This window comes from Chaetura pelagica, unplaced genomic scaffold (assembly GCF_000747805.2).
Source record: "Chaetura pelagica isolate M959 unplaced genomic scaffold, ChaPel_1.0 scaffold13, whole genome shotgun sequence".
NCBI classification, from domain to species: Eukaryota; Metazoa; Chordata; class Aves; order Apodiformes; family Apodidae; genus Chaetura; species Chaetura pelagica.
In genome coordinates this window covers 4,728,981-4,752,490 of record NW_009954543.1, presented here as the reverse complement: position 1 = coordinate 4,752,490, position 23,510 = coordinate 4,728,981, and the positions used below count along the sequence as shown (strand labels likewise).

General features: G+C 42.1%; 1 protein-coding gene across 1 annotated transcript in view; it reads left to right on the top strand.

Moving 5' to 3' along the window:
* PKDCC (protein kinase domain containing, cytoplasmic) overlaps positions 1–23,510 on the top strand; it is a 43,521-nt gene that overhangs the window by 7,604 nt on the left and 12,407 nt on the right. Inside the window, exons 2-5 of the mRNA XM_010004969.1 lie at positions 14,197–14,319; positions 16,912–17,183; positions 20,839–20,918; positions 21,785–21,892. Coding sequence (XP_010003271.1) covers positions 14,197–14,319; positions 16,912–17,183; positions 20,839–20,918; positions 21,785–21,892 — 583 coding nt within the window. The remainder of the gene's footprint in view (positions 1–14,196; positions 14,320–16,911; positions 17,184–20,838; positions 20,919–21,784; positions 21,893–23,510) is intronic.

Here is a 23,510-nt window from a genome sequence, read left to right as displayed (position 1 = left end):
GCGGGGGGGACCGGCAGCCCTGTCGAGAGACGTGGGGTGCGGCGGTGCAGACACAGAGGTCCCTGAGGGCACGGCGGCTTCTTACACCCCTCAGCCCCCCGGCAATTTCATCCCGTCCGGCTCCCCGGGAAGGCTGGAGCGCTGATAGCCGCTTTCCGCCGGTGCTCACCCCCCGCCGACAAGTGATTCGCCGGGTCCGGGGCAAGGCGAAGGGATGGTGCGGGATGCGGGGCATTGCCCCCGACTGTCTGGTGCAGGGCTGACTTCACCGGCGTCCTGCTGCCGCGGCCGGCCTTGCGGTTTGCTTTCTGCTCGCTCTTCCTCGTAAATAACACAGAGGTGAGGAAGGGGGCGAGGGGAGAGGGTTTAGGGAGGACTGAGAGATTGCCCCGGGCACCCCTGAAGAGACGGAGGCAGAGGGGGCACCCCTTGCAGGGTCGGCGAGCACAGCCCTTGAGACGGCGTCGAGCGGGGGGCACGGGCAGCCCTGGCACTCCGGGCAGCCCCCGGGTGAGTCAGTGCGCCCAGACCGCCGCACTTGCCAGAAGGGCTGCGTGGTAGGACTGTTACACATCAGCATGACTCTCAACGGGTCCATTTGGATGTAAATGCTGGTGTGGAAATTCCTATTGCGTTTCGCATAGCATGAGCGTTGCAGTAGAATAAAAAATGAACGTTAGACCAGACGGTCTCACAGTAGGTGTTTTTTGAACTGAATCGAATAAAGGAGTTTTGTGTTTCTTCAGCAGCAGCAGCAGGAGTACCAGCTCCCCCACGAGAACTTCAGATCCCAGCGATCAAAGCTCTCGAGTTTCATATACTGTTCAAAGAAAGGGTAGTCATGATTTATCCACAAGAAAGAAGATATTAAAATTCCTTCCTTCCTTCCTTCCTTCCTTCCTTCCTTCCTTCCTTCCTTCCTTCCTTCCTTCCTTCCTTCCTTCCTTCCTTCCTTCCTTCCTTCCTTCCTTCCTTCCATTGGGAGGAGAACCACTTCTTAGCAAGGTACAAAGATCTGTGCTTATAGTGAAGGTCTTACTTTTTCCTCTCTTGCTGTGATGAGTTCTTTTTGGGAAATTAACCTCATGGTTAGGTGCAGCCATCGTTACTGAATGAGTTGACAGCAGGAAATACACTCTACAGTTGTAAACGCGGAGGGCATTTCCCTCCCCCCGATTATTTTTCTTGCTCAGTGGAAGCGAGCTGGCCAGGTCGATCTTGAAGCGTGTTTTGTTTGGGTTTTTTTTTAAACTCGCGGGCCATTTTGGTAGGTCTGGAAAAATGAATTTGCAAACTGTTTGTCCTCTTCACTACATGGGAGTGGGCTGCGTTGTCTGTGAATGGTTTCCCCGCGGCAGCCGCGATGTTTCCGCGTGTGTGGGCAGGGATGCGCCCGGCCGATGTGCCCTTGCAGCACCTCAGGGGAGCCGCAGGAATTCACAGCTCCCTTCCGTGCTGTCAGCTGGGCTCTGGAGGGGCGAGGGGTGGGGTGTCCCTCGGCGAGGAGGGCCCGAGGCTGGAGGAGCCGGAGGGTGAACGGGCACTTCCAGGAGCGCCGGGAGGAGCAACACGCCCAGCGTCCGTGCTGGGAAAACGCTCTCTTGGGCAAAAATCCCGCCTGCCCATTAGGGCTTCATATTTACACGCCACCCAATTTAAAAATAGTTTACACTGAAATCGGAAACGTTTTCAGTTTCGTTCCGGTTTTGTCATCGCGTTTTCTTTTGTGTACCCTCCGGCTCCGTCAGCCGCTGGCAGAGCTGCCAGGCTGAGATCGGAAGAGCCCTGAGCCCCGCACACATCACCCACCTTTCTGGGTAGCGTGTTTCGTTCTAGAGACGCACGGGGCGAGGTTACTGCGGCGTGAGTGAGCGCTTATTTTTTGATAAGAGATTACCTTGGAAGGAGACTATAAAAATCGACCTGACAGGCTTTATTTAGGCACGGTCGGGGCAGCCGTATGGGCCGGGAATAGGTCTCTGGTATCACGCTGAAGTCTTAAAACCGGTGCAGAAAATGGGCGCCAGCACCGGCGAGCAACGTGAAATTTATGATGTCTCTGTTAAAATCTCAAAGGGGACAGGCACTGCCGACCTCAAGGCTGATTTTTACCTTATTTTCAGCGGAAGCCGGCCCAGGGCTTAGAAATTCACTGTCCAGGGTTTGCGACCGAGAAAGGAAATCAGTTCAAAAGCAACATCTCCTCCCCTCTCTTCTGGCTTTTGACAGGCGCTTCAGCTTCTATTGCAGGAGTCGAACACATACTGCTTACAGATGCCACCAGCACTGGGACACAACCAGGGGGCCAGCAAAGGCCGGGAGCTTTTCTGCCTTTCCTTCTTAAATTTTTTTTTTTAATTGATTTTTTTTTTAGCCTCGTTACACCCCCCGTGGCGACGCTTAAATACGAGTGGGCTGCTATATATAGCTTGAAGGACATGGCACCGTCTTGCCACCCTGAGGATTTTCAGTAATGGGAGGGCTTTCTTCTCCGTAAGCAGCCTTGGGGCCCATCCATGCAGGGCCACCATGTGCCCTGCCTGCATGGGTCCCCTGGCCTGGTTGAGGGCTATTTGGGGTGAATGAGTTTAATTTTCTGGAAATAAAAAGTTTCTTATAGATTTAGTCCTAGGAAAGGTTTTTTTTTTCCTGTAAATCTCTGGCAGCTGACAGCCTGAAGTGTAGTTTGTAAGATAACAGGCTTGTTCTTTACTGTCTCAGCAGTTCCCATTCTGGCCTGTCTCTTGTCAAAATCAGCTTTTTTTTTTTTTTTTTTTCTTTTTTTTTTTTTTTTTTTTCTTTTTTTTTTTTTTTTTTTTCTTTTTTTTTTTTTTTTTTTTCTTTTTTTTTTTTTTTTTTTTCTTTTTTTTTTTTTTTTTTTTCTTTTTTTTTTTTTTTTTTTTCTTTTTTTTTTTTTTTTTTTTCTTTTTTTTTTTTTTTTTTTTCTTTTTTTTTTTTTTTTTTTTCTTTTTTTTTTTTTTTTTTTTCTTTTTTTTTTTTTTTTTTTTCTTTTTTTTTTTTTTTTTTTTCTTTTTTTTTTTTTTTTTTTTCTTTTTTTTTTTTTTTTTTTTCTTTTTTTTTTTTTTTCCTCCTTTAGCCATCCTCTTAAAAGACTTGATTATTGTACAATATATGATGGAGGGGAAAAGAGCTCTCTTTCCAGAAAATACCACTGCCTTCAGACAACATGTTGACACATCCACCGTGCCCTGTGCCTGGGGAAGGAACCAGATGTGTTGGCTCTGGCAGATGTGGCTAATCAAGTCTATCAAAAGAAACATGGAAAGCCGGCAAGAGGGAGAGTGGCTTCTTATTAGGCAAGGCTGAGGCAAAGGCAGCTTGTCTTCAGATTTTTATTTCTGTGCTCTGCCCATCATTTTTGTATGCCCACCACAGTGCCAGCGCTGGACTGTCCCCCTGCTTGTCCCTGCCATCTGGGGCAGCTCCTGGCCCCTCTCACAGCTCTCCGGGGCTCCCTGGGCCGCTAGGAAGGGCAGGTGCAGACTGCAATGGCAATAGATTTGCTTTGGAGTGGAGAAGAGAGGGGTAGTTCATTAAAGCTGATTTTATAATGAAGGGCACTGGGGAAGAGGGGGAACTGGGTCACTGATTTATTGTAACAGCGGATTTAGCGGCCCCGCTAATTGCTTTGCAGTCGCGCTGTGTCAAACGTGGTGCCTGATCTCTTCCTTTCCCTCTGTGCTGCGGTTTCTTTTCTTGCAAAGTTCAAATGCTGCTGTCTGAATCCTGCCTTTCCATGCGTTTTAGTGGGGAAGATGATTTAGTGTGCTTTAATTCCTCCCTGCCCGTACTTGAGGAAGAAAAGAAAATCAAACCATTTGCAGTTAATTTCAAACAATGAGCGCGATTGTAAAGACACAAAGGCAATGTTTGATTTACTGTAATAATGTAATTATAGCCCTGGAGTATCAGAATTAAGGGTGTTGCCATTCATGGGCATAAGCTGTTCTTTGGAGGAATTTTTTCTTCTTTTTCTTTTGTGCATTGCTGAAGCTGAAAAGAGAGTAGGGAAGATTTTAAAGTGCAGACGTATGGAAAAGTGCAAGCTTATTTCTGTGACAGCTATTTATCAGCACTTCTAGTGTGAGTTCACAGTGATTCATTTAAGCGGGAGCTACTGCTTTCTTAAAAACAAACACAAGCTCAAGGAAAAGGGTTGGCTTTGTCTGAAGCCTGTGGAAGACACCAGCTGCTAAGAGAACCGCTGGTTTGTGGACTGCCCAGACAAGGCAGCTTCTTTGGGCTTATTTAGCTTTATTGGAAAGTTAAAACACACAGATGAAATACTGAGGTGGCATCAACACTGAAAAAAGTCACCATCCAAGTTGTCTTGGATATGAACCAATTAATACAGAAACTGCTGTCAAAGCAGCTTCTGTATTAATTGGTTCAGTTAGCTCTAGTGTATTTGTTATTTTTTTCAAATGTTCATGATTACAGCAAGAAAATTTATAACTTAGAAAATTCATTTAATAAAATAGTACTGAAAATAATACATCACTTGCTGTTGACAAGTTCGCTAGACTTAAGATGTGCTAGCCGGTGATTTTTTTAAATAAGATTTTCTTTTCTTTACATGTGGTAATTAACAGGCCTTTTACCTTGATGGTTTCCCTATACATATGCAAAGCCAGCAGGATAGGGCAGCTTTAATGTGAGAATTAAAACAGTAAAGGTTTGTATACAGTTTGCTGATTCCAAGGAGAAGCAGACAGACTTTCCAAATCTGAAGAAAGTCAATATACAATTAATTTCCAGTTCAAATACACTTGTGTAGGAAGTGTGTGGACTGAAGGTCTGGTAGTTCACTATCCTTCTGGCATCAATCCACTGTTGTTGCCACAGAAAAGGGGGGGGAGGGGAGAAGGGGAGATCAAGCCATGGTGGAAACAGCTTATCAAGGACCTCTTACCTGTTGCCAGCGGGTGGGTGTTGAGTCCCCTTTGTGGTGGCAATGGTGCAGGATTCCCAGCAACAAGCCTTGATCTGCAGTTGGCTGGAGTTTGGCCATGATAACTGTGGGAGCTGCTGGCCTGAGAAGAGTGCTGTGATTGCTGCTGGGTAACTACATGAAGAATTTGTAATTCTTGATTTTGGTTCATAGAATCATAGAATCATAGAATCTTAGGGGCTGGAAGGGACCTCGAGAGATCATCTAGTCCAACCCCCCTGCCAGAGCAGGGTCACCTAGAGTACATCACACAGGAACTCATCCAGGTGGGTTTTGAATGTCTCCAGTGAGGGAGACTCCACAACCTCCCTGGGCAGTCTGTTCCAGTGCTCTGTCACTCTTACAGTAAAAAAATTTTTTCGGATATTCACCTTGAACCTCCTATGCTCCTATGCTGGTTGGGAAAGCAGAGGTTCACAACTCTTGGGAGCAAACCTTTCAAAACCAAGCACCTAATGAGAGTTAACCTTCCAGAATGGGACTGGAGCTGGCTGGGATCTGACCATGGTCTCCACATGGAGACATCAGTAGGGGATTGCTGCAAGTAGGAGGGTTGGTTGGGAATTTTTTCTAATGCTTTTCTAAAGTAGCTTACTTGAGCTGCTCTTGGGACAGGTTGGCTAAAGATGAATGAGACCACCACACACGGTGAAAGACCAGGCTGACAACATCTGTTCAACTGGTGTTAGGATCAGAGGAACTTCAGATGAGCCTGCCAAATCCAAGTGGGGTGGCAGAAGAGGTTCACGCTGTGTGCTCACCACATTGCTCTGGTAAAGCTGCTGCCACTGCTGCCCAGTGAGCAGACATGGAACTGCTTCTTTGTCCCAGTCACTCCACTGCTTGACATTGATGTAGGTGCACCTTGCAGGACATGAGGTATCTAAGTCACTTCAGAATTGGTGGTTGATCCGGCGTGTCAGCACTGGACGTTTACGTGGGTGGGGAGAAAAAATGCAGGCAGTGCCACCTACTGATGGCTCGGTGGAGGCGGCTCGCTGCTGTCTGCTAACAGATGTCCCCCCACAGCCCTAAGGAGCCCGGGGTGGAGTGGAGAAGGGCAGAGGGAGCAGACAGATGCGGTTTGGCGAGGAAAGAAGAATTACACAAAGTGCTTCTTTATTGCAAGACTGCTTCCCCAAAGGCCCAGATGTTATCCTGCACTTTTAAGAGTGAAGAAAGGATCTGTTAACAAGAACTCCAGAGCTGCTGGAAGCGCAGAGTTGATACAATTGCAAACCAACTCTAACAGTGCATGTAACTGGAAGGCAAGCTGTACATCTTGATGCCAAAGTCACCAAATAACGTTTTTTTCCCATTGAATTGCATGGAATGGCAGAGGGTGTTCAACTTGCAAAGCTGTTGGCAGGGGCAGCCTTCCATAAGGCACATCACATAAGTTTAAAAGGGCCACATCATCCATCCTTTTGAAAGCAGCATTCATAAAACTAATCCCAATCATTTGTTGAATGATTTCTGTGATTGCTTCTCAGTTTTATGTGCCATGTAAATAATTCCAGAAGACTCTGGTTTGAATTTCTGCCTCCTTTATGAGAGCTGATGACTTGCAATCTCATCCAGTTGCCTTCAGGGGAACCCAGCACTGCTCCTTCTGTGCAGCAGCTCAGGAGATCAGTGGTCACCATGGGATGCTGTGGGTATGATCAAGTTTTCCCTTGCTGCTTGCCTTTTTTCTTAGGAAAGATTGTGAGTGAACAAGACCACGCCACCCTGTGAATATCCTGGCCTGGAAATTACTTGTGACCAGGGCAGCATTGCAAGGGAAAGCATGACTTTTTTTAGAGCTTCTCTTTTCACTCCCCCACCAAATGTGAAGGACCTAGGTAAACCTCTTCTCCCTGGCTACCAGTGATAGCATGCATGGAAATGGTTCAAAGCTGTGTCAGGGAGGCTTAGACTGGACATTAGAAGTATTTCTTTACTGAAAGGGTGGTCAAACACTGGAAAAAGCTTCTCAGAGAAGTGGTTGGTATCCCAACCCTGTCAGTGTTTAAGAGGCATTTGGACAATACTCTTAAAAACATACTTTTGGTCAGCCTAAAGTGGTCAGGCAGTTGGACAAGATGACTGTTGTAGGTCCCTTCCAACTGAAATTTTTCTACTCTGTTCCGTCGTATCCAAGCCTTGCAGTGGGTAGTTGTGACACTTTTGTACGTGTGCTTTCTTGTTCTTGCAGCACTATTTTGGGAAGGGCTGGTAGGATTGTGGTGTTTAGCCAAGGAGTCAGGAGATGATGCCTGGAAGGGCATACCAGGGCTGACAGAGCTCTACTGCTCTGGCCCTCTGCTTCCTGCACAGACACAGAGAGAGTTGGACTCAGACATAAGCTGGCCTACGTTTAGAAGTGTTTCAGCCCTGGTTTATGAAGTGTTAGTGTCAGATATACAAGCTGGATTTTTTTAAAGGTCTTTTTGATGGATTTTTGTGCCAGCGCAGTCTTGTGGTGGTTCAGACTGGTGCCTTGTGGCATCTAACTCCCATTGCAATTTTTTATTTCTGTGGTGGCCGTGAAAAACTTGACAAGAACTAGTACTCACGGGCACTGGACTAATACTAATATTGATTCTAGACTAATTTTAAAGGTGTTGTTATTTTTGCCTCACTCATCTGAACCACTGTGTTTAAGGCAGTAGGCACCAAACCTGGATGTTTTATGTTGTTTTAGGCCAATTGTGGAACAACATCGTTTGGAAAGAGTTGCTTTTTTCTTGGACTGTGTGGCTGCAGATAGACACGAGCTTTATTTTAGAGCTCACCGTGATGAAGTACAAAATGATATGGCTTGGATACCTAAGAAGAATAATTATACAGATAGATCTAATGAATCCAAGTCAGGCTTTTTCAGCTGCATGACGCACAGAGGTTGATAGTTTTGCAGTGAAAAATCACATTGTAACAAAGGGTTAATCTGGTGGTGCACTGGAGCTGAATGCAGTCCTGTGGATGGAGGTCAGGGGAGCTTCTGGTCTGGCAATTTACAAGATAATGAACTGCACCTCCACTGATATCAGCCTGTTTCCATTGAAATCATGGCTGTAGGAGTGATCTATTTGTCTTCACTTGGAAGGGTTTGCAAGAGTAGGCTTCTTGTGTGACTAAATATTTGCAGGGTTGGGCCTTGAGCTTGTGCAGTGCAATGCAAATTCAAAGTGCTGTAAATGTTTTTAGTAGAAGAATTTTCCACTTCAGAGTGTAAGGAAAGCAGAGGAGAGTAAAAGGGACATAATGTTACTAAATAATCAGATAATAGCCGAAGTGATGTGTCAGAACAGCAGGTATATACAGATAAGTATACACACACATATAAAGTATATGGTGATATGTGTGGACCTCTGTTGTTATACTGACAAATATGGTTATATATATATATACAGACACACGCACATGTGTGTGTGTGTGTGTTCTTCTAAATAATATATTCCAATTTTTCTTTTAATGAACTTCCATGTTCAGTAATGTATCAGGCATGAGATTGTTTACCTTCTAGCTCTTCTGGAGTTTAGTGCTAATCATAATAACACATTTGTAAATAAATGCCTAGGTAGTTCCATGACTTTAGAGTTTAGTATTTGAATTACCCACTGCTTGCTCTTGGTTCCAGCATCCAGCAGCAGAGGAAATCCTGCCTCATAGCTGTCAGCACGGTTTTGGTCCTGCTGTTAAAAGGTTCTGCATGGTGCTGGGAGTGGCCTGTGTGAAAGTCTTTTTCCAATGAAGCTTAGCACTTGGCAGGGCTTGATTGCTAGATTTCAATGAGGAAAAATAAATTAACTTCTCATGCATAATCTCTATATATCCTGTAGCAGGAAGGGTGATGTTGGATTAGTCTTATTATCTCCCTTTTTCCAGGTAGATGCATGTTACAGGTTTACAGATGCTTTTGGACTGAGTAGGTGTGGCAATATAAAACATTATTTTGAAGTATTTCTATATTAAGACATTAAAATGTAGATAAAAATATGTCTATATAATGTAGCAGTGAAGAGAAATATTTAAAACCTGAGGGCTGACTAGGTCTTAGAGTGACATGAATATCTCAAATCATGTATTGGTAAATCATAGCTGTGCCAGGCAGTGCTGAATGCTCCTGCTCTTGCAAGGCCTGTCCCAGTGCTCCAGGAATGAAAGGTGAATCCGAGGTTTGGTTGCACTAAAAAATATTATGTTCACTTTGATTGTAATAAAATGACAAAGGCTTCTAAAATGTGCTGTTCTGGTTTTAACATGTAGCAGCTCAAGCAAATGGCTCATCAAATGGCTACCCATGTCAGTGGGAGTTTTTTGTTTCCTCTGGGCACCAAGTAACTACAAAATACAGTCTTGACACAACCAGTTTTGATTAAGTAACCCTGTATCCATGTATTTTGGAAATCAAAGGCTGTGGCAAGTGTTGGTTACTGTTGCTCTCCATAAATGTAGTGGGGTTTTTTAACTGCTCTTTTCTATCGTGGGCAGCAGTTGGGCCATACTGTAGTTAGCTTGGGCAAGTGCAAATTATAAGAGAAGAGAATTAGGTTTCTAGAAATTATTTCTGGTGTAATGCAGTTGAGTGTGTCACTTATATTATAGATGGAAATAGTGTTCTTTAAGTTCCTTTTCCTGGAGTCATGGAAATCTCATGCTCTTTAAAGAAAAAAAGGGGGAAATTTCCAGCTTTTGTGGTTGTAGAGAAAGATCTAAGAATTGTGACCTTTAAGGGCAAAACCTAGCAAGACACAGAAAAACATTACCAGTGCACTGTGAATTTTAAGGAAATCTTATGGTTCTTACTGGAGAGTTTTGCCTGCTAGTAGCTGGGGCATTGCTTGTAGGGAAGCTGCTGAGCTGGGGGAGGAAGGTGGCCACTCTTGCCCTTCCGATGGAGCAACCGCTGTATATAAAATGTAACACTTTGGAGGAGGTTATGGCTTGACATCTATTTTTCTGAAAATCCAGCTAGGGTGTCTACTCTAATGCAGGAGGGCCGGTTGTTTGAACAGACTTACCCTGCTGATGACAGCTTAATAAGTTCCTTTATTTTGTGTTTTTATTCACTAAGCTTGTCAGCTTTTGTGTAGGGGTTGACCTCTGCTTTTGCCCTCCTCCTCCCCCACCCCCCCTGCCCCAGCTCTTCTGAAAGGGGCACCTCTGTCCCCATAATTTGTACTAAAAGGGAATTATAAAAGGAGGTGAACTGACTGGTTTGGGGGACGTGGCATCCTACAAAGCAATGTGGCGTTTGCAGTGGCTGACCCTGTATGCCCAGAGTGCTCAAAAACTGTTGAAGTCAGTGTGAGTTTTGGGTGCATAATGACTAATGCAGGACCAAGCATTTATGACAGAAAATCCAAGCAGGGAGGGAAGGATTCAGTAAACAGGACTATTCAAAGTGAATCATGGCACATGATGTGAGAACAGGTCAACATGTCATATCTGGCATACTTTTTTCTAAACAGACAGAAAGGCATCCCAATATTGTGACTGTTTGCTATTAAATTCTACACAACAGTATATTGGGGTGGCATTTAAATGCAGTGAGTCGGGATAGCAAAAAGATGTGGGATGGTATTTCTTTCCATTCATTTAATTGGAACCATGCTGAAAAGGCATATGAAAACCATCACTCTTGAGTAAATCTAAAGTGTAGCTTTGCGACGCTGAGAATGATGTCCAACCTAATAGAATTTCAGATAGAGGAGATATTTTGGCTCATCTTTTGCTTCCAGCTATATTCAGTTTCCCCGTGTGGTTATTTTTCTTGTTACTGTATGCATCCAGCTATCTGCTTCTTACTTCACTGTCTGGGAATACAAACCATTTTGTCTCATTTCAGGCCTTAAAATGGATTGAACAAAAATGAAAAGGGGAAAGAAAAAAAAAAAGTATTTTGGGTAGTGCTTCTGTACTTGTTTCAGTGTCTTAATAAGTCAGCTTCTAAAACAAAAGGCCTAAGAATTACTGTCTTGGAATATTTTTGCATCTATATATATATTCTGTGTTTTGTAACGTGTATGTGCTGGGTAGTGGTTCATCAGGAGAGGATGAATGTAGCCATTTTAGATGCTTTACTAGCTGTTGGGACATGCCCAGTTTGTAATCACGGTAATTGCTCACACAAATATGGCTGTGTAATTACATGTGCGTTTTTGCATTTAGTTGCAGGAGTTCATTTAGAAAAGTATAAATGTGGCCCAATAAACCCTTTATATCTCAGACTTCTGTGCTTTTATAACTCTATATAATTATGTAATAACACTGCATCTGGAGAGGTTTCACTTAAGTAAAAGCAATAAAGAGCCCAGGTTAGTTTATATATTTTTTGAGTTAGACCTATGCTAACTTGCTCAGTACTGTGTTTTTCAGCTTGTAAGATTGATTAAATTCAGCAGTACTCATGCAAGAAAATTTTCTTATGATAATAAAGAGCAATTTAATATAAACCAAAAAATGAATCAGGTAATTTAAGCTTTCACAATGACTGGAGTGATTAAATGGGCATTAATATAGTAAAATATACAACAAATACTCAGATACTCAGGCAGTGAACACTTTTGCCAAGGTACAAATTTAATAGTAAAATGAAATAATGGCTTATGAGCAAAGTTCCAGCTCTCTGAGAACAAATCTAAATCATTATTATTACTATTGGCATTGGTGCATAGGGATAAAATAGATACAAATAGATGCTGTGATTAGTTTCTACTTATGTTCAAATTCACGTAGATAATAAGACTAATTTACATTTTTTTGTTTTTGCAGATGTGTACATATTAATGTTTTTATAATCAAATTAATGTGTAATTGTTGTTTTTCTTCTGTATTTATGTTCCTGGAAGGGTTTTCACTAATGTTGGGAATGTCTAGTGAAGACTGTTACTGTTTTTGTATTCAGTGTTACTGTGACCCAGCAGTTACTGTGATGCTGTTGCTTCCCAGTCTGTACTGCTTGCTCATTTATTTCCCTTATGGCTTTTTTCTCTGGTAGATAGCATCACTTTGTAAAGACAAGCATTGAACTCTGCAGGTGATACAGAAGCACCTTAGATTTTAACATCAGAAGTGAGGGTTTTCAAACCTACCAAGCTTCACCTTGCTTGCTTAGTCTGTCTCCACACATAACAGGTGTGAAACACCCAGTAAGAACTGCAGAATCCAGCTCACCTATCAGAAGATATATATATTGTATTAAATATTATAATTGAATTTAATTTTTTGCTGGCTCAGAAGGCTTGAACAGAATTGTGTTGATGTGATCCTCTAAGATATTTTACAGCACATGGAGATTTAGCTCCCATCAATAAGCTGCACAAAAATGATGTCATAGATGTTAAGGAACAAAGCCAAGACTGGTCCTAGTGGCTTTAGATTAAGAAAGGATTGCTGTTTCAATCTTTGTCATGGTTGTGGCAGTGAAGAGAGGGGTCCCTTTTTTTGTATTTCAAATGTTCCTGTTGGCATTTATCACAAATTCACTGTTGTGCATTGATGCCAAAATCTTTTCAGCGTGTTTTAAAATAAAATCTTCTAGCTCTTTTTTTTTTTTTTTTGGTTATTAAGAAAGGATTGCTGTTTCAATCTTTGTCATGGTTGTGGCAGTGAAGAGAGGGGTCCCTTTTTTTGTATTTCAAATGTTCCTGTTGGCATTTATCACAAATTCACTGTTGTGCATTGATGCCAAAATCTTTTCAGCGTGTTTTAAAATAAAATCTTCTAGCTCTTTTTTTTTTTTTTTTGGTTTTTTTTTTTTTTTTTGTTTAGGTTAATGCCCATGTCTAAGCAGCTGTTTTGAAATACAGTGCCATTTTTACACCAAAAAGAAAAACTGTTTACTTCTTTTACATTTTTTGGCACCCTTTTTTCTTTTAAATATAGACAGCTACAGTCAGAGCTAGCAGAACAGTTCATAACAAATCCCATATTTGCTGAGTTTAGCCTGGTCTTTGCTTTTCTGTCTAAGAGGGTCACAAGGCACAAGAATGTGCTTGGTACTCGAATCTGCTCACAAGAGCTGTGTTCAGCCTCACCCTGCTCCCTCCGCCTGTGGCACTGGCTGGTGTCTGGCTCTCTGCTTTCCTGGTGAGTTAGAGTCAGTCCCTCCTCTGATCTGGATGAGCCTGGTTTCTTCTGCAGGGCCAGACCCGAGTCCCCTCAGCTCAGAGGAGACCCTTGTCACCTTCCCTGAGCTTTTTACAGCTAAAAGAGGTTGAAAAAGTCAAATTACTCCAGGCAAAGCAGTAGAGGAACAGCAGCAAGGGCATGTTTTAATGCTGTGTTTTCACACAGACCCTTTTACTGTGTGGTTTATTTGACTGGAGGCAGAGATTACATTTAATTTTATTTCATGTGCACGCTGTTCTGGGTGGAAAGTTGCAATCAGATCCTTATCAGGCTCAATTAACTGTCTCTCTGCCAGGGCTTGGCAGGGAATTTGTAAAAGCCTGTCCCCCAGCCCTGTCAGACATTGTCCCACTCCATATAAAGCAAGACATCACTTCTCCACAGTCTTTAAATATTCTTCTTGTGCGATTATTTGTACAAGTGAAAATTAATCATCCAAATGTCCTTGGAAAGCAAATATAAGAGGAAGCTGGAGCATAGCCATTTAAATGGTTTTAAACAGAAGAAGCTACTGGCACATAATATTTTGAAGTATATGCCCTTCTTTAACAATCCTGCACACAGAAGCCCAAGCATAGCGAGAGATAATTTCTGTCTGGGAAAAGAGAAGTTTTGGTGCTTCAGTTGCTTTTCAAGCTCCCATGTCATTGAATTACATGTTGCCACTCAACGCACAAAAGGTAGTCCTATAGAAAATTTTATTATAAGCTACTTTGTGATGTCTTGTAAGTAGAAAATCACTTAACTTAGGTACTGCATAGAACTAATTTTCCTGATACAGAATTATGTTTCTACATTAATCTATTTGTTTTTTTCTCTTAAATATTTATTGGTATAAGATCTTGAACTGAGAGGTGTGCTGGGGACACTTCTCTGGCCATCTGCTCTATGATGTCCACAAGAGACTCTGCTAGCTAGTTTGGGAGTTTTGAGGCAGCATTCTGCAAATGAGAGGACACAAAAACTATTGGGGTGACATCAAGGCAATACAGCGTGTAGAGCTCAAAGCCTTTTAAGAAATACTTCACACCTTGTCTGCAGAGAAACCTAGAAGTGTGCCAAGATGCCTTACACTGATACTGCCTGTTTATGATTTTTTTTTTCAGCTCTATGGATATTGTTACCAGGATAGCAATGACATCCCAGACACCCTGACGACCATCACTGAACTAGGCTCGCCTTTAGAGATGATTCAGCTTTTACAGACTTCCTGGGAAGACAGATTCCGAGTGAGTAACAACTGTTTTAAAAGGACTTCTAAGAGAGCGATGAATACAAAGTAACATCAAGGATGAGGCAGGGGTGTTATTGATTATGCAGTGCAATTCACATTTATTAAACATTTGCTTTGCTTATGATTACGTCTTGGTGTAGAAACAACATTTAGCACACCCTTTCTGCAGTGTCAGAGATGTACTGTTTTGTCTCTTGATGTTATCTAATGGTAGCAGATTATGCCTTTTACGTACCTTCAAACATCTCTTATTTGTTAAAGCTCAAGGCCCCAAATCTTTGGCATTGAGTTTTGTGCTCTGCAACTGGGATTTAAACAATAGAAGGATGTTACATTTCTGTCCTGATCCTTATCATAGGTTGTTTTTATAATTGTTTTCTACTGCTTCCTCATCTGTTCATCTTTTACTGAGGAAAGAGTGAAATTAATATACATGAATATCAAACCTTGCTTGTGCATCACATTGGCAATTTACCAGGAGCACGAAGGTCACACTTAATTTGTTCAAAATGAAGCCAGGCTGCAGCAATGCTTTGATCAAGACAGCTCTCTCTCACTCAGTGTATACTGGGACATGTCATGGGCTGAGGTTAACTCTCTAAAACATTGCAAGGCAGCAGCAGTTTTCATCTAAAACACTTTGGATTGTGTGGCTACAGCTGTACTAGAAAAGTAGAAGTGCTCCTGACTGATCTTGGAGACAAACCAGCAAGGTGCAGCCCATGTCTGTGCTATTGAATTCCTGCAGTCCCTGAAGGCTGGGTGGCTGCATGCAGGATGCCTGTTGGGAATGGTCTCTGGGTCGTGCTGCCTTTGGGATGGCACCTGGGGTCTGTTGGGGAGAGCAACCTTGGTCCCCATCAGACTTAAGCCAGAGACTATGCTAGGCAGCGTGCATGTGGGATTCAGTTTCTGTGCCCAGGAATGTTCCCTGGCACAGTTTATTCTACTAATAGAGACGGAACAAGTATGTTCCCTGCACGAAGATTCAACTCCCCTTTCATGAAATAAGTACAGTTTCCATGAGCAGTAGAGGTGTTTGTCACTGTTCCTGAAGTACAGGACCTGTCTTCAGCTTGTCTCATCCAGCAAATACCTGACTGTGACAGCAACTCTGTACAAAGTAAAAGACCAAGAGATTAGTTAGATTATGAGTAATAAGCAGGGAAGTGGGGCAGCAGCCATCGGGGCTCAGCCTGGTCTTGGGGGCTGCCAGTGCCAGAGCAGGGGTGTCTTGGCATGGCAACCTGTGTTTTTATTCAAGCTAAAATACTGGGTTTGTTGGCAATTGAAGATACATGTATTATAGTTTAGTTTGGGCTGGATGTGCCTTTTATATACAGCGTGCCGCAGGATGCACAGATTTTCATCTTATGTCCTTCCAGAGGGAGGAAAGGGTGCTCAGGTCTGGCATCCCATAAGCAGGCCTGTGTGCATCTGCACCTACAGGTGTCTCCAGGATAAAAAATTTCTAGTCTGGTCAAGTGGGAGAATGATAATAATAGTGTGAGATAGCCCGTATGTCCTGCAGGGCAAAGGTCTGTAGAGGATAACTTCTGACATGCTCAGCTTTGTTATGAAGGACACATTTATGTGCTCCCTCAGCGTACTGTTTATGCCCCAAGACTGAATTTGGATTTGACCACTACTTCAATGCACGTGGCCTTAACAGTGTGTTTTAACAGAGAACAAAATTTATGTGTAAACAATAAAAAGCTTGCTAGACTGAATAAGACCTGTTATTAATTTAATACATAGAATAAAAGTTCCAGTATTTAACTGTGTTCATATTAATGTTGTGTTTGCATTAATACATTACATAGTAGACTCTAAAGGAATGCATGAATTGAAGCCAGTACTTTGGTAAGGGGGCTGAGTTCAATGTTCGAGTTTAATTACTCAGGTTTCTAACCTGCAATTGAAAAATGCAGCATCAGCCCAGAGCTCCCATACCAGCCTCAAAGTGGCACATGAGGATCCACCAAGGTAGATGGTTATACACGCTTATCCTGAAGCATGGTAAAGATTACTGGAGGAGCTGTGGAGCTCCTCTTTCTGGGAATTTGCTTCCTTCTCTCCTGGAAAAAGATATGAGAGGAACGACTGGAAAAAAATTGTAAAAGCAGTTGAAAAGCAGGATCAGTGGGGAGGCGATACAGACACCGTCTGCAGCTGGAGCTCTGGGTGCGGGCACAGGACAGTCTGGCCAAAACTTCCAGACCAAGAGTTTGTAAAAGAGCAGAATCAGGCTGCGTGGTCAAGGACTGTGTGTAATATGTTATTAAAAGTTAATGCTTTTATTTCTAATAAAAGTAAGAATAGCAACAATGAGCCCTGCTTTAAGTATAGTGTGGGAACGAACTGGTAAAGAAGCTTATTTTTTTTTCAAGTCTCTTAAGGGTTTTACAGTCAACAATGTTAATCCTTTGAAAAATACCTTAGTTGCAACATTCAGTTTTGAGGAAAAGTTAAAACGCTTATATTAAGTCATGTATTTATGAATCTATCTTCAGTTAAAGTGGTTTCATGTATATACTTTGCACTGAGAAAATAAGAAAAGGTATCCATCCACATTTTTGCTTTTCAGATATGTCTCAGCTTAGTTCGGCTTCTGCATTATTTGGCTCACTCTCCTCTGGGCTCTGTGACATTACTGGATTTTCGCCCTCGGCAGTTTGTGATAGTGGATGGAGAACTGAAGGTGACAGACCTAGACGACGCCAGCATCGAGGAGAGCTCTTGCACCAGTAACCGTGACTGCTTCATGGAATTCCCTGCGAGGAACTTCACCCTGCCCTGTTCGGTTGAGGGACGGTGTCAGAATATGAATGAAAAGAGAAATCTCTACAATGCCTACAGGTACGTGATCAGATAAGGTAAAAGAGAACTGAAAGCGGGGAAAACATCTCCAGCAGTCTTTATAGCTATTCATGTCAATGAGTACGTATTGTCTCAGAACCGTTACCCAAGAGTAAGTGAAGCCATGAATAATTGTTTCTTTTGTGAAAACATGTAGCATTTATAACTTCAGGAATGTTTTACATACTTTGTGTGTGATTCACCACTTTTAGTCTAATTTTATGTTGGTTTCATTCCATTGAGTAGAGATTTTTCATAGGATTGAAGTAGGTGTCTGTGGAGGTGGAGGCCCATTGGCTCTGTGGTGAGATGATTCAGGCTACTCTTCTTCGGTGTGAGTTAAGAGGGGTCATTATGTGTTCATCACCACCGGTTGAGGAAGGGGCTGCCTTCAGGGACAGGGTTAGAGCTCAGTTCTCATCCTGTGCTCTGGCTGGATGGTCCCTGCCTCTCTGGAGCCTGCCTTGGTGAGGTGGTAACAGTCCCCGGTGCAGCTGTGGAGCTGTCAAGACCCTCAGTTGCGGACAATCTGAGGTGTAATGCCAAATCTTTGAAAGCAAGAGATACTCCCTTTTGCCTCTCTCCCAGTCCCTGGTCCCTGCATGGCAGGTGCTGGAGAACTGGCTCCCAGTGCTGCTCTCCCACATGTAGGGGATGGTCAGACCAGCTGCCCATGGCAAAGAAAGTGTTCAGCTGATGCATCTGTCTTCTAAATTTGATTTTAAGGGTTTCTCCAGATTTATATTGGAGTCCCCCTAGAGACACTTCCCCTTCATCTCTTGCTCCCCTCGGAGGGCTGTGTGGGCTGCTGGGGAGCTGTCTTGCTGCTTTCCAGAAAGCTGGTAGCCAGTGCTCAGGGCCAAGCTCTTCCTGCTGCTGCTTTGGCTGATGGGCACTGCTGTGTTGAGTGGCTGCCTTGGCTGATGCAGATAAGAGGATCTCAAAGCACTGCCATAATGGTGTTCTCATTTCTTAGGCTTCCCTTTCAAGTATCATTCCATTCACTGCCTGCCAGACCACAGTGAGGAGAGGCTGCTCCAAAGAGAGTCTTCTGCTTCGGTCCCAGGGTGCTCACCAGCATGTGTATCACATTAGCTGACCACACTGAAATGGGCTGCACCACATGAGAGCCATCTGCAATGATGCAGTGCAGTTTTTAGTGTGTCCTGCAAAATTTTCCTTTTCCCATTTGCTTGGCTGAAAGATCCTGCTTAGCTTGCTAGCTTTTGGTCAAAACTGTTTTATTGGTCTAGTTAAGAGACCTTTAATAGGTACCCATCCACTTCGGTCTTAAGTGGGGACATGTCTGTGGTGTGATGGGCTTGCAGCAGGTTGCTGGTCTCACTGAGGGAAGCAGTCTTTATGTTATTGTTCTTAATATTGCCTTTGCACTGCACACCAGTGTGTAACACACACAGTGCCGCAGTGTTTTCAGCCCTTGCTTTTGCTTAATTCAAAAGAGACAGTGGCTTTTTGTTAAGCAGCCGATTCATGCTATAGTAGGCTGCAAACGCCCATGGCAGGATGTGACCAACAAACTGTGCACTTGTCTTGGAAGACTACATCTTCACTTCCTTAGGTGTGGGCTCCTAAATTTCCTATTTTCATGGGTGCACTGTTGCCATAGGGTTAGAGATTGCCTCCAGGAGAGGAGTCCTGGTGCTGTTAAGTAGAAATCAAAAGCAGCAGTATGTCAAACAATGCATAAAACCCTCATAATTTTAAAACCAGCAAGCCCTAGCCTTGGAAGTGTAATAATCCTAGCTAGTTGGTTTCTTTATGAGGTAGATAATTAAAAGGAAAGAAAACATTTTGAATAAAACTCTACTTTGCAAGAACTGGTTTGTCTTGACTTTCAGATGGTTACCTTCTGTCACAAATGTGCCTCCATGGATTTTCCTCCAAATGTTGGAGGAACAATTTTCAAAGCACTGGACAGTTTTAAAAGGAAGGATAATTAATATTTTGAACTATTTACCAATGCCTGATGGATTCTCCGATGAATTCTCTATCACTGACAGTTCTTAAATTAAGATCAGATAGTTCACAAAAAGAAAAAGGAAAGGGAAAAAAAGGCTGGAGGAAAAAATGTAAAAGGATCTGACAATCTGTGTTATGCAGATCACAAGGGATGCCACTGGCCTTGGAATCAATGAATAACAAATGTTCCTGCAATTAAGTTGTGCAGGCGCCGGTGTCTCTAAATGTCAGAATTTCACATGTGGATGTTTGCATTAGAGCAAGTCCTATATTTATGTAGCCACAGAGAAACAATAACGTTGGTGAATTGCATCCATCCAGTGCTTAGCAAAGTATATGGCAGCTACTGAATTTTTGCAGAGAAGTATTCATGTTCAAATCTACTCTTCTTATGGGTAATCTTTAAGCAGAAAAATAAAGCAAATTTTACCAGAAAAAAATTTCATTAGAAACGTTATGCTGCTTATGAGATTTCTCTGTGTATTTATATTGACTGTTTCATACTTACCGCTAAAAATTATTCCCACTTGGGAATAATTGCACTTAATAAATATATTTACATATATTAATAATATAAATATTATTTTAAAATAATATTAATATAGAATGCATCATATGCATATTATTTTTGTAAGGGATGAAAAAGGGAGTTAAAATCTCAAGGACATATTCACTGTGTAAGTGGAATACGTCAGCTCAGTAATACCTGTGTCTTACATCAGTTTTATCCATCAGTAACTTTATGGTTTGATTTGTGATTCTGTAAGGCATCTGCTAGTCTCCCTCCTGAGCATGAGTCCCTGGGGGTTTCTATCTGACAATGTGGTCTCTGTACATGAAAAAATGTTTACTTTGCAGGTTAGATGCAAATCAGGGCAACTTCCCATTAGTGTTCTTGTTCTGCTCATTACCTAATATTTCTGTCTGATAGTTCTGTTTTTATTGTCAGATCCTAAACTACCCATCTCCATCCTGGGTTGCCATGACACTGAGTTTGCAATGAGAAGTAATATTGGCAGAGTAATAGAAATGCAGAGGAACAATGTGAAAATTAAGTGTACTCCAAGTGATGGTGAAGGCATATTGTTTTTTCTTTCGTAATTAAAGTGGAGAATATCCATCCATTGATGAATATCTACATGAATGCATTTTCAATTTAGATAAATGATGAGAACAGAGAAGACATTCTGAATTGCAGTGGCGTTAAAACAATAGAAGAAGGCTTTCTCCTGGCAATTCATTTGAAAGTCTGAGAAAAGTGTAGAAAAGAAAATAATAGAGCATAAGTGTGATTTATGCACTTTCAAGATTTAAAAAAAACAACAACCCAAGACCTCTCTGGGGTTGATGGCATCTTTTTGATTTCTTGAAGAAAAGACAGCTTTGCAAATAGTCACAATCCAGGGGGCTTCACAGCAAATTTCTGTATTAATGGAACATTTACATGTACTTACAAGGCAGCCTTTTGTATAACAGCGTGGTCTACGTATGCCAGACAGCTGTGTTAATAGGTTCAGCTATGAATTTATTTGAATACAGAATATGATTATATTTCCTGAATAGGTCAGTGGCTTATAAGCAATAGGAATTTTATTCCTTGTATTGTTCAGAAGTTACCAGACATTTGTAAACTCTTTTAAATAATTTTTCAATATGGGTTACTTTTCTGTTGCAGGTTTTTTTTTACGTATCTTCTCCCACACAGTGCACCATCCTCACTGAGACCATTACTGGATAAGATAGTCAATGCAACAGGTAATTGCAATAAACATGGTACTGCCAAGTGTTGCCTATTTTAGTGTGACTGTCATCTTTGGGATGGGGAGGAGGCTGCTTTTATATTCACTGCAATAGAGCCAGATGGTTTTTCTATCCAGGATAAAGTTTCCCACTAACAGAGAAGGCAAAAATGGTCCCATATAGCAGAGAAATGCCATTTTGAGATATTATTTAGGCTTCACAGAGGTATTTACTTCCTCCTGACACCTCAGCACTGTGTGAACTGTGTCAGAACGCAATCCCCTGTGGGATCTGGAAGAGCTCCTGTCTCTGGCAAGGGGAATTTTAACGATAAAACCAGGATACTTCCCTATTGCCAATGTTACCAGTGGTGCTTTTATACCTCAGAAACCAAAGACAAATGACGTTACCATAGAACTGTACTAATTACCAAGGTAGTGCCTTTGGGACAAGACTAGTTGCACATGGCTGTAAATCTGATTTGAGGGGTTTTGGTGCATTGTTATAGGGCTTTTATACCTTGTATTGTGTGTATTCAATGGGAAAGTTAATGATCCTGGGCTATAGCTAATTAATAAGCAGAGCTTTGAGAATTCCCTATATTGGCTGAAATTTGTCCCTCCTGGGGAGCTCACTGCAGTGTTTTCTGCCCTCAGGCCTGGGGTTCCCAGCTGGACAAGCCAGCCTTTTAGATGCCTGGCTCAGGTCAGGAACGACATCCAATTTGTAGTAACTCTGAGACTTCATGGACTCATCACAATTGCACCGTAGAGCAGGGCACTGTTGGGCTCTGATGCTTAGGGCTTTATTCAAGTGCAACCTCATTGTGTCCTCTGCAGGATGCTTCTCATCTAACTAACTCTTTTTCTGTGCTTTTAAAGGAGAGCTTCACTGGGGGATAGATGAAACAGCTGCTCAGTTGGAGAGGGTTTTGAATCTGTATAAGAGTGGAGAGTACCTACAGAACACAACTCGGATGCCAAAAACTGGTAAAGTAATCATTCATGAAACTTAAAATCAGGGACCCTGCTTTGTCTTTTTTTTCAGGTTTGAGAGGGCAAATGTGCCAAAAATGGGACTCGATGGCCCTTGGAATCATGCACATGATAATGTGTTATCTCCCTTTTGCCTTTTGAAGCCTTTTTCACTTAATGAGGTAGCTGTTCATCCATAGGTGTGAGCAGGCTGTAACGGGCATATGGAAATCCAACAGAGCATTGCTTTCCATAGCAGATTGGTGGAAAATGTTTTTCATCACATTCACACCATTCTCAACTGTTGGGAGTGTCAGAACCTCCCGAATTGGGGGGAATCTAATCAAGATGCTGTAACCCTCCATGGATTTCCCAGGTCTTACGGGAATTTCTTGCTACGTAAGCACTTGTAGATTGCAAAAATAACATTTTTGCTTGTTTAGCAAGAGAAAAATAATGTGTCCCTCAACTTCTGCTAGCAATAGAATAAAAAAGAAAAAAAAAAGGACAGGATAAAAATGAAGCTTCGTAATAGTATCTTTTTCATAAAATCTCAGCAGCACCCTGGGTGTGTAAAACGCTATTCAAGCAGCTATGGTGTGGAGGATGCATATTCTTCCTGGAAGGATAGCTTGTGGAATTATGCATATCAAAGAAAGTTGTGTATAATGGAAATGACTGTAAAGTCTAACAACTGAAAAAGTTGTTTTGCAAATTATTTTTGTGTACGTACAGTATTCATGTCAAACTGTCAACATAATTGACTGCAAGTTGTGAGGAAAATTATGGCTTTGCTGCAAAAGCTCAGTAAAGAGGGGAAGATGGGTTCTAAATGAAGATGAATGTTGGCACGGGAGGTTTGAAAGTTCAGTGAAGCAATTGGTCTGTGAAAGAGACACAGGAGCCAAATTCTTTCCTGTTGTAGCACTGTTAACCTCAAAGGGCCGTGACACTAGGGATGAATTTGACCCACTTATCAGAATAATTCAATATTTATTTTGTTGTAAAATTGGCAGGAAAATTGTTGCAGGTGTTCATTTAACTTTCTAATTTTCAGCTTTTCATCACAATCTCTGCTGAGTGATGCCTGTCAACACAGTAAAATTATTTTCAGCAGTACAATCAATAGCACAAACACGTCCTTTGTTGAAGGACGGGCTGGAGGGCTGAAGTTTTTCTGTGATGCTGTTTGATTCCAGATTGAACTGCCATATCAGAACAAGATGAAGTTCTAATTTTAGAGGGCTGTCACGTTTATAAAGAATCTCAGGGAGAGAAGCTTTAGGACAGCAGTAGTAAATGTAACAGTACAGGTTTCTACTAATATGGAACAGAGCTCCATGTATGTTTAGCTCCTATAATAATTACACATTTTTGTGTTAGTTTAGTTCTGTGGAGTCCTGGATAATATAATGCAGAATCCACTCTCCATGTTCATTTTTAGTAATGCCATTCTGTGCAAGGAGCCCTTTTTTTATTAGAGCACTGCTCATGGACTTAGGCACTCTACAGTGTGACTAAAGATGTTACAAATCTGTAGATGACTTGTGTAACATTTGGTCAGTCTACATTTAGGACTGTGAGTGTAATGTTGAATTCCTTGATAGGAAAATGTTCTCAACCAATGGCAAGG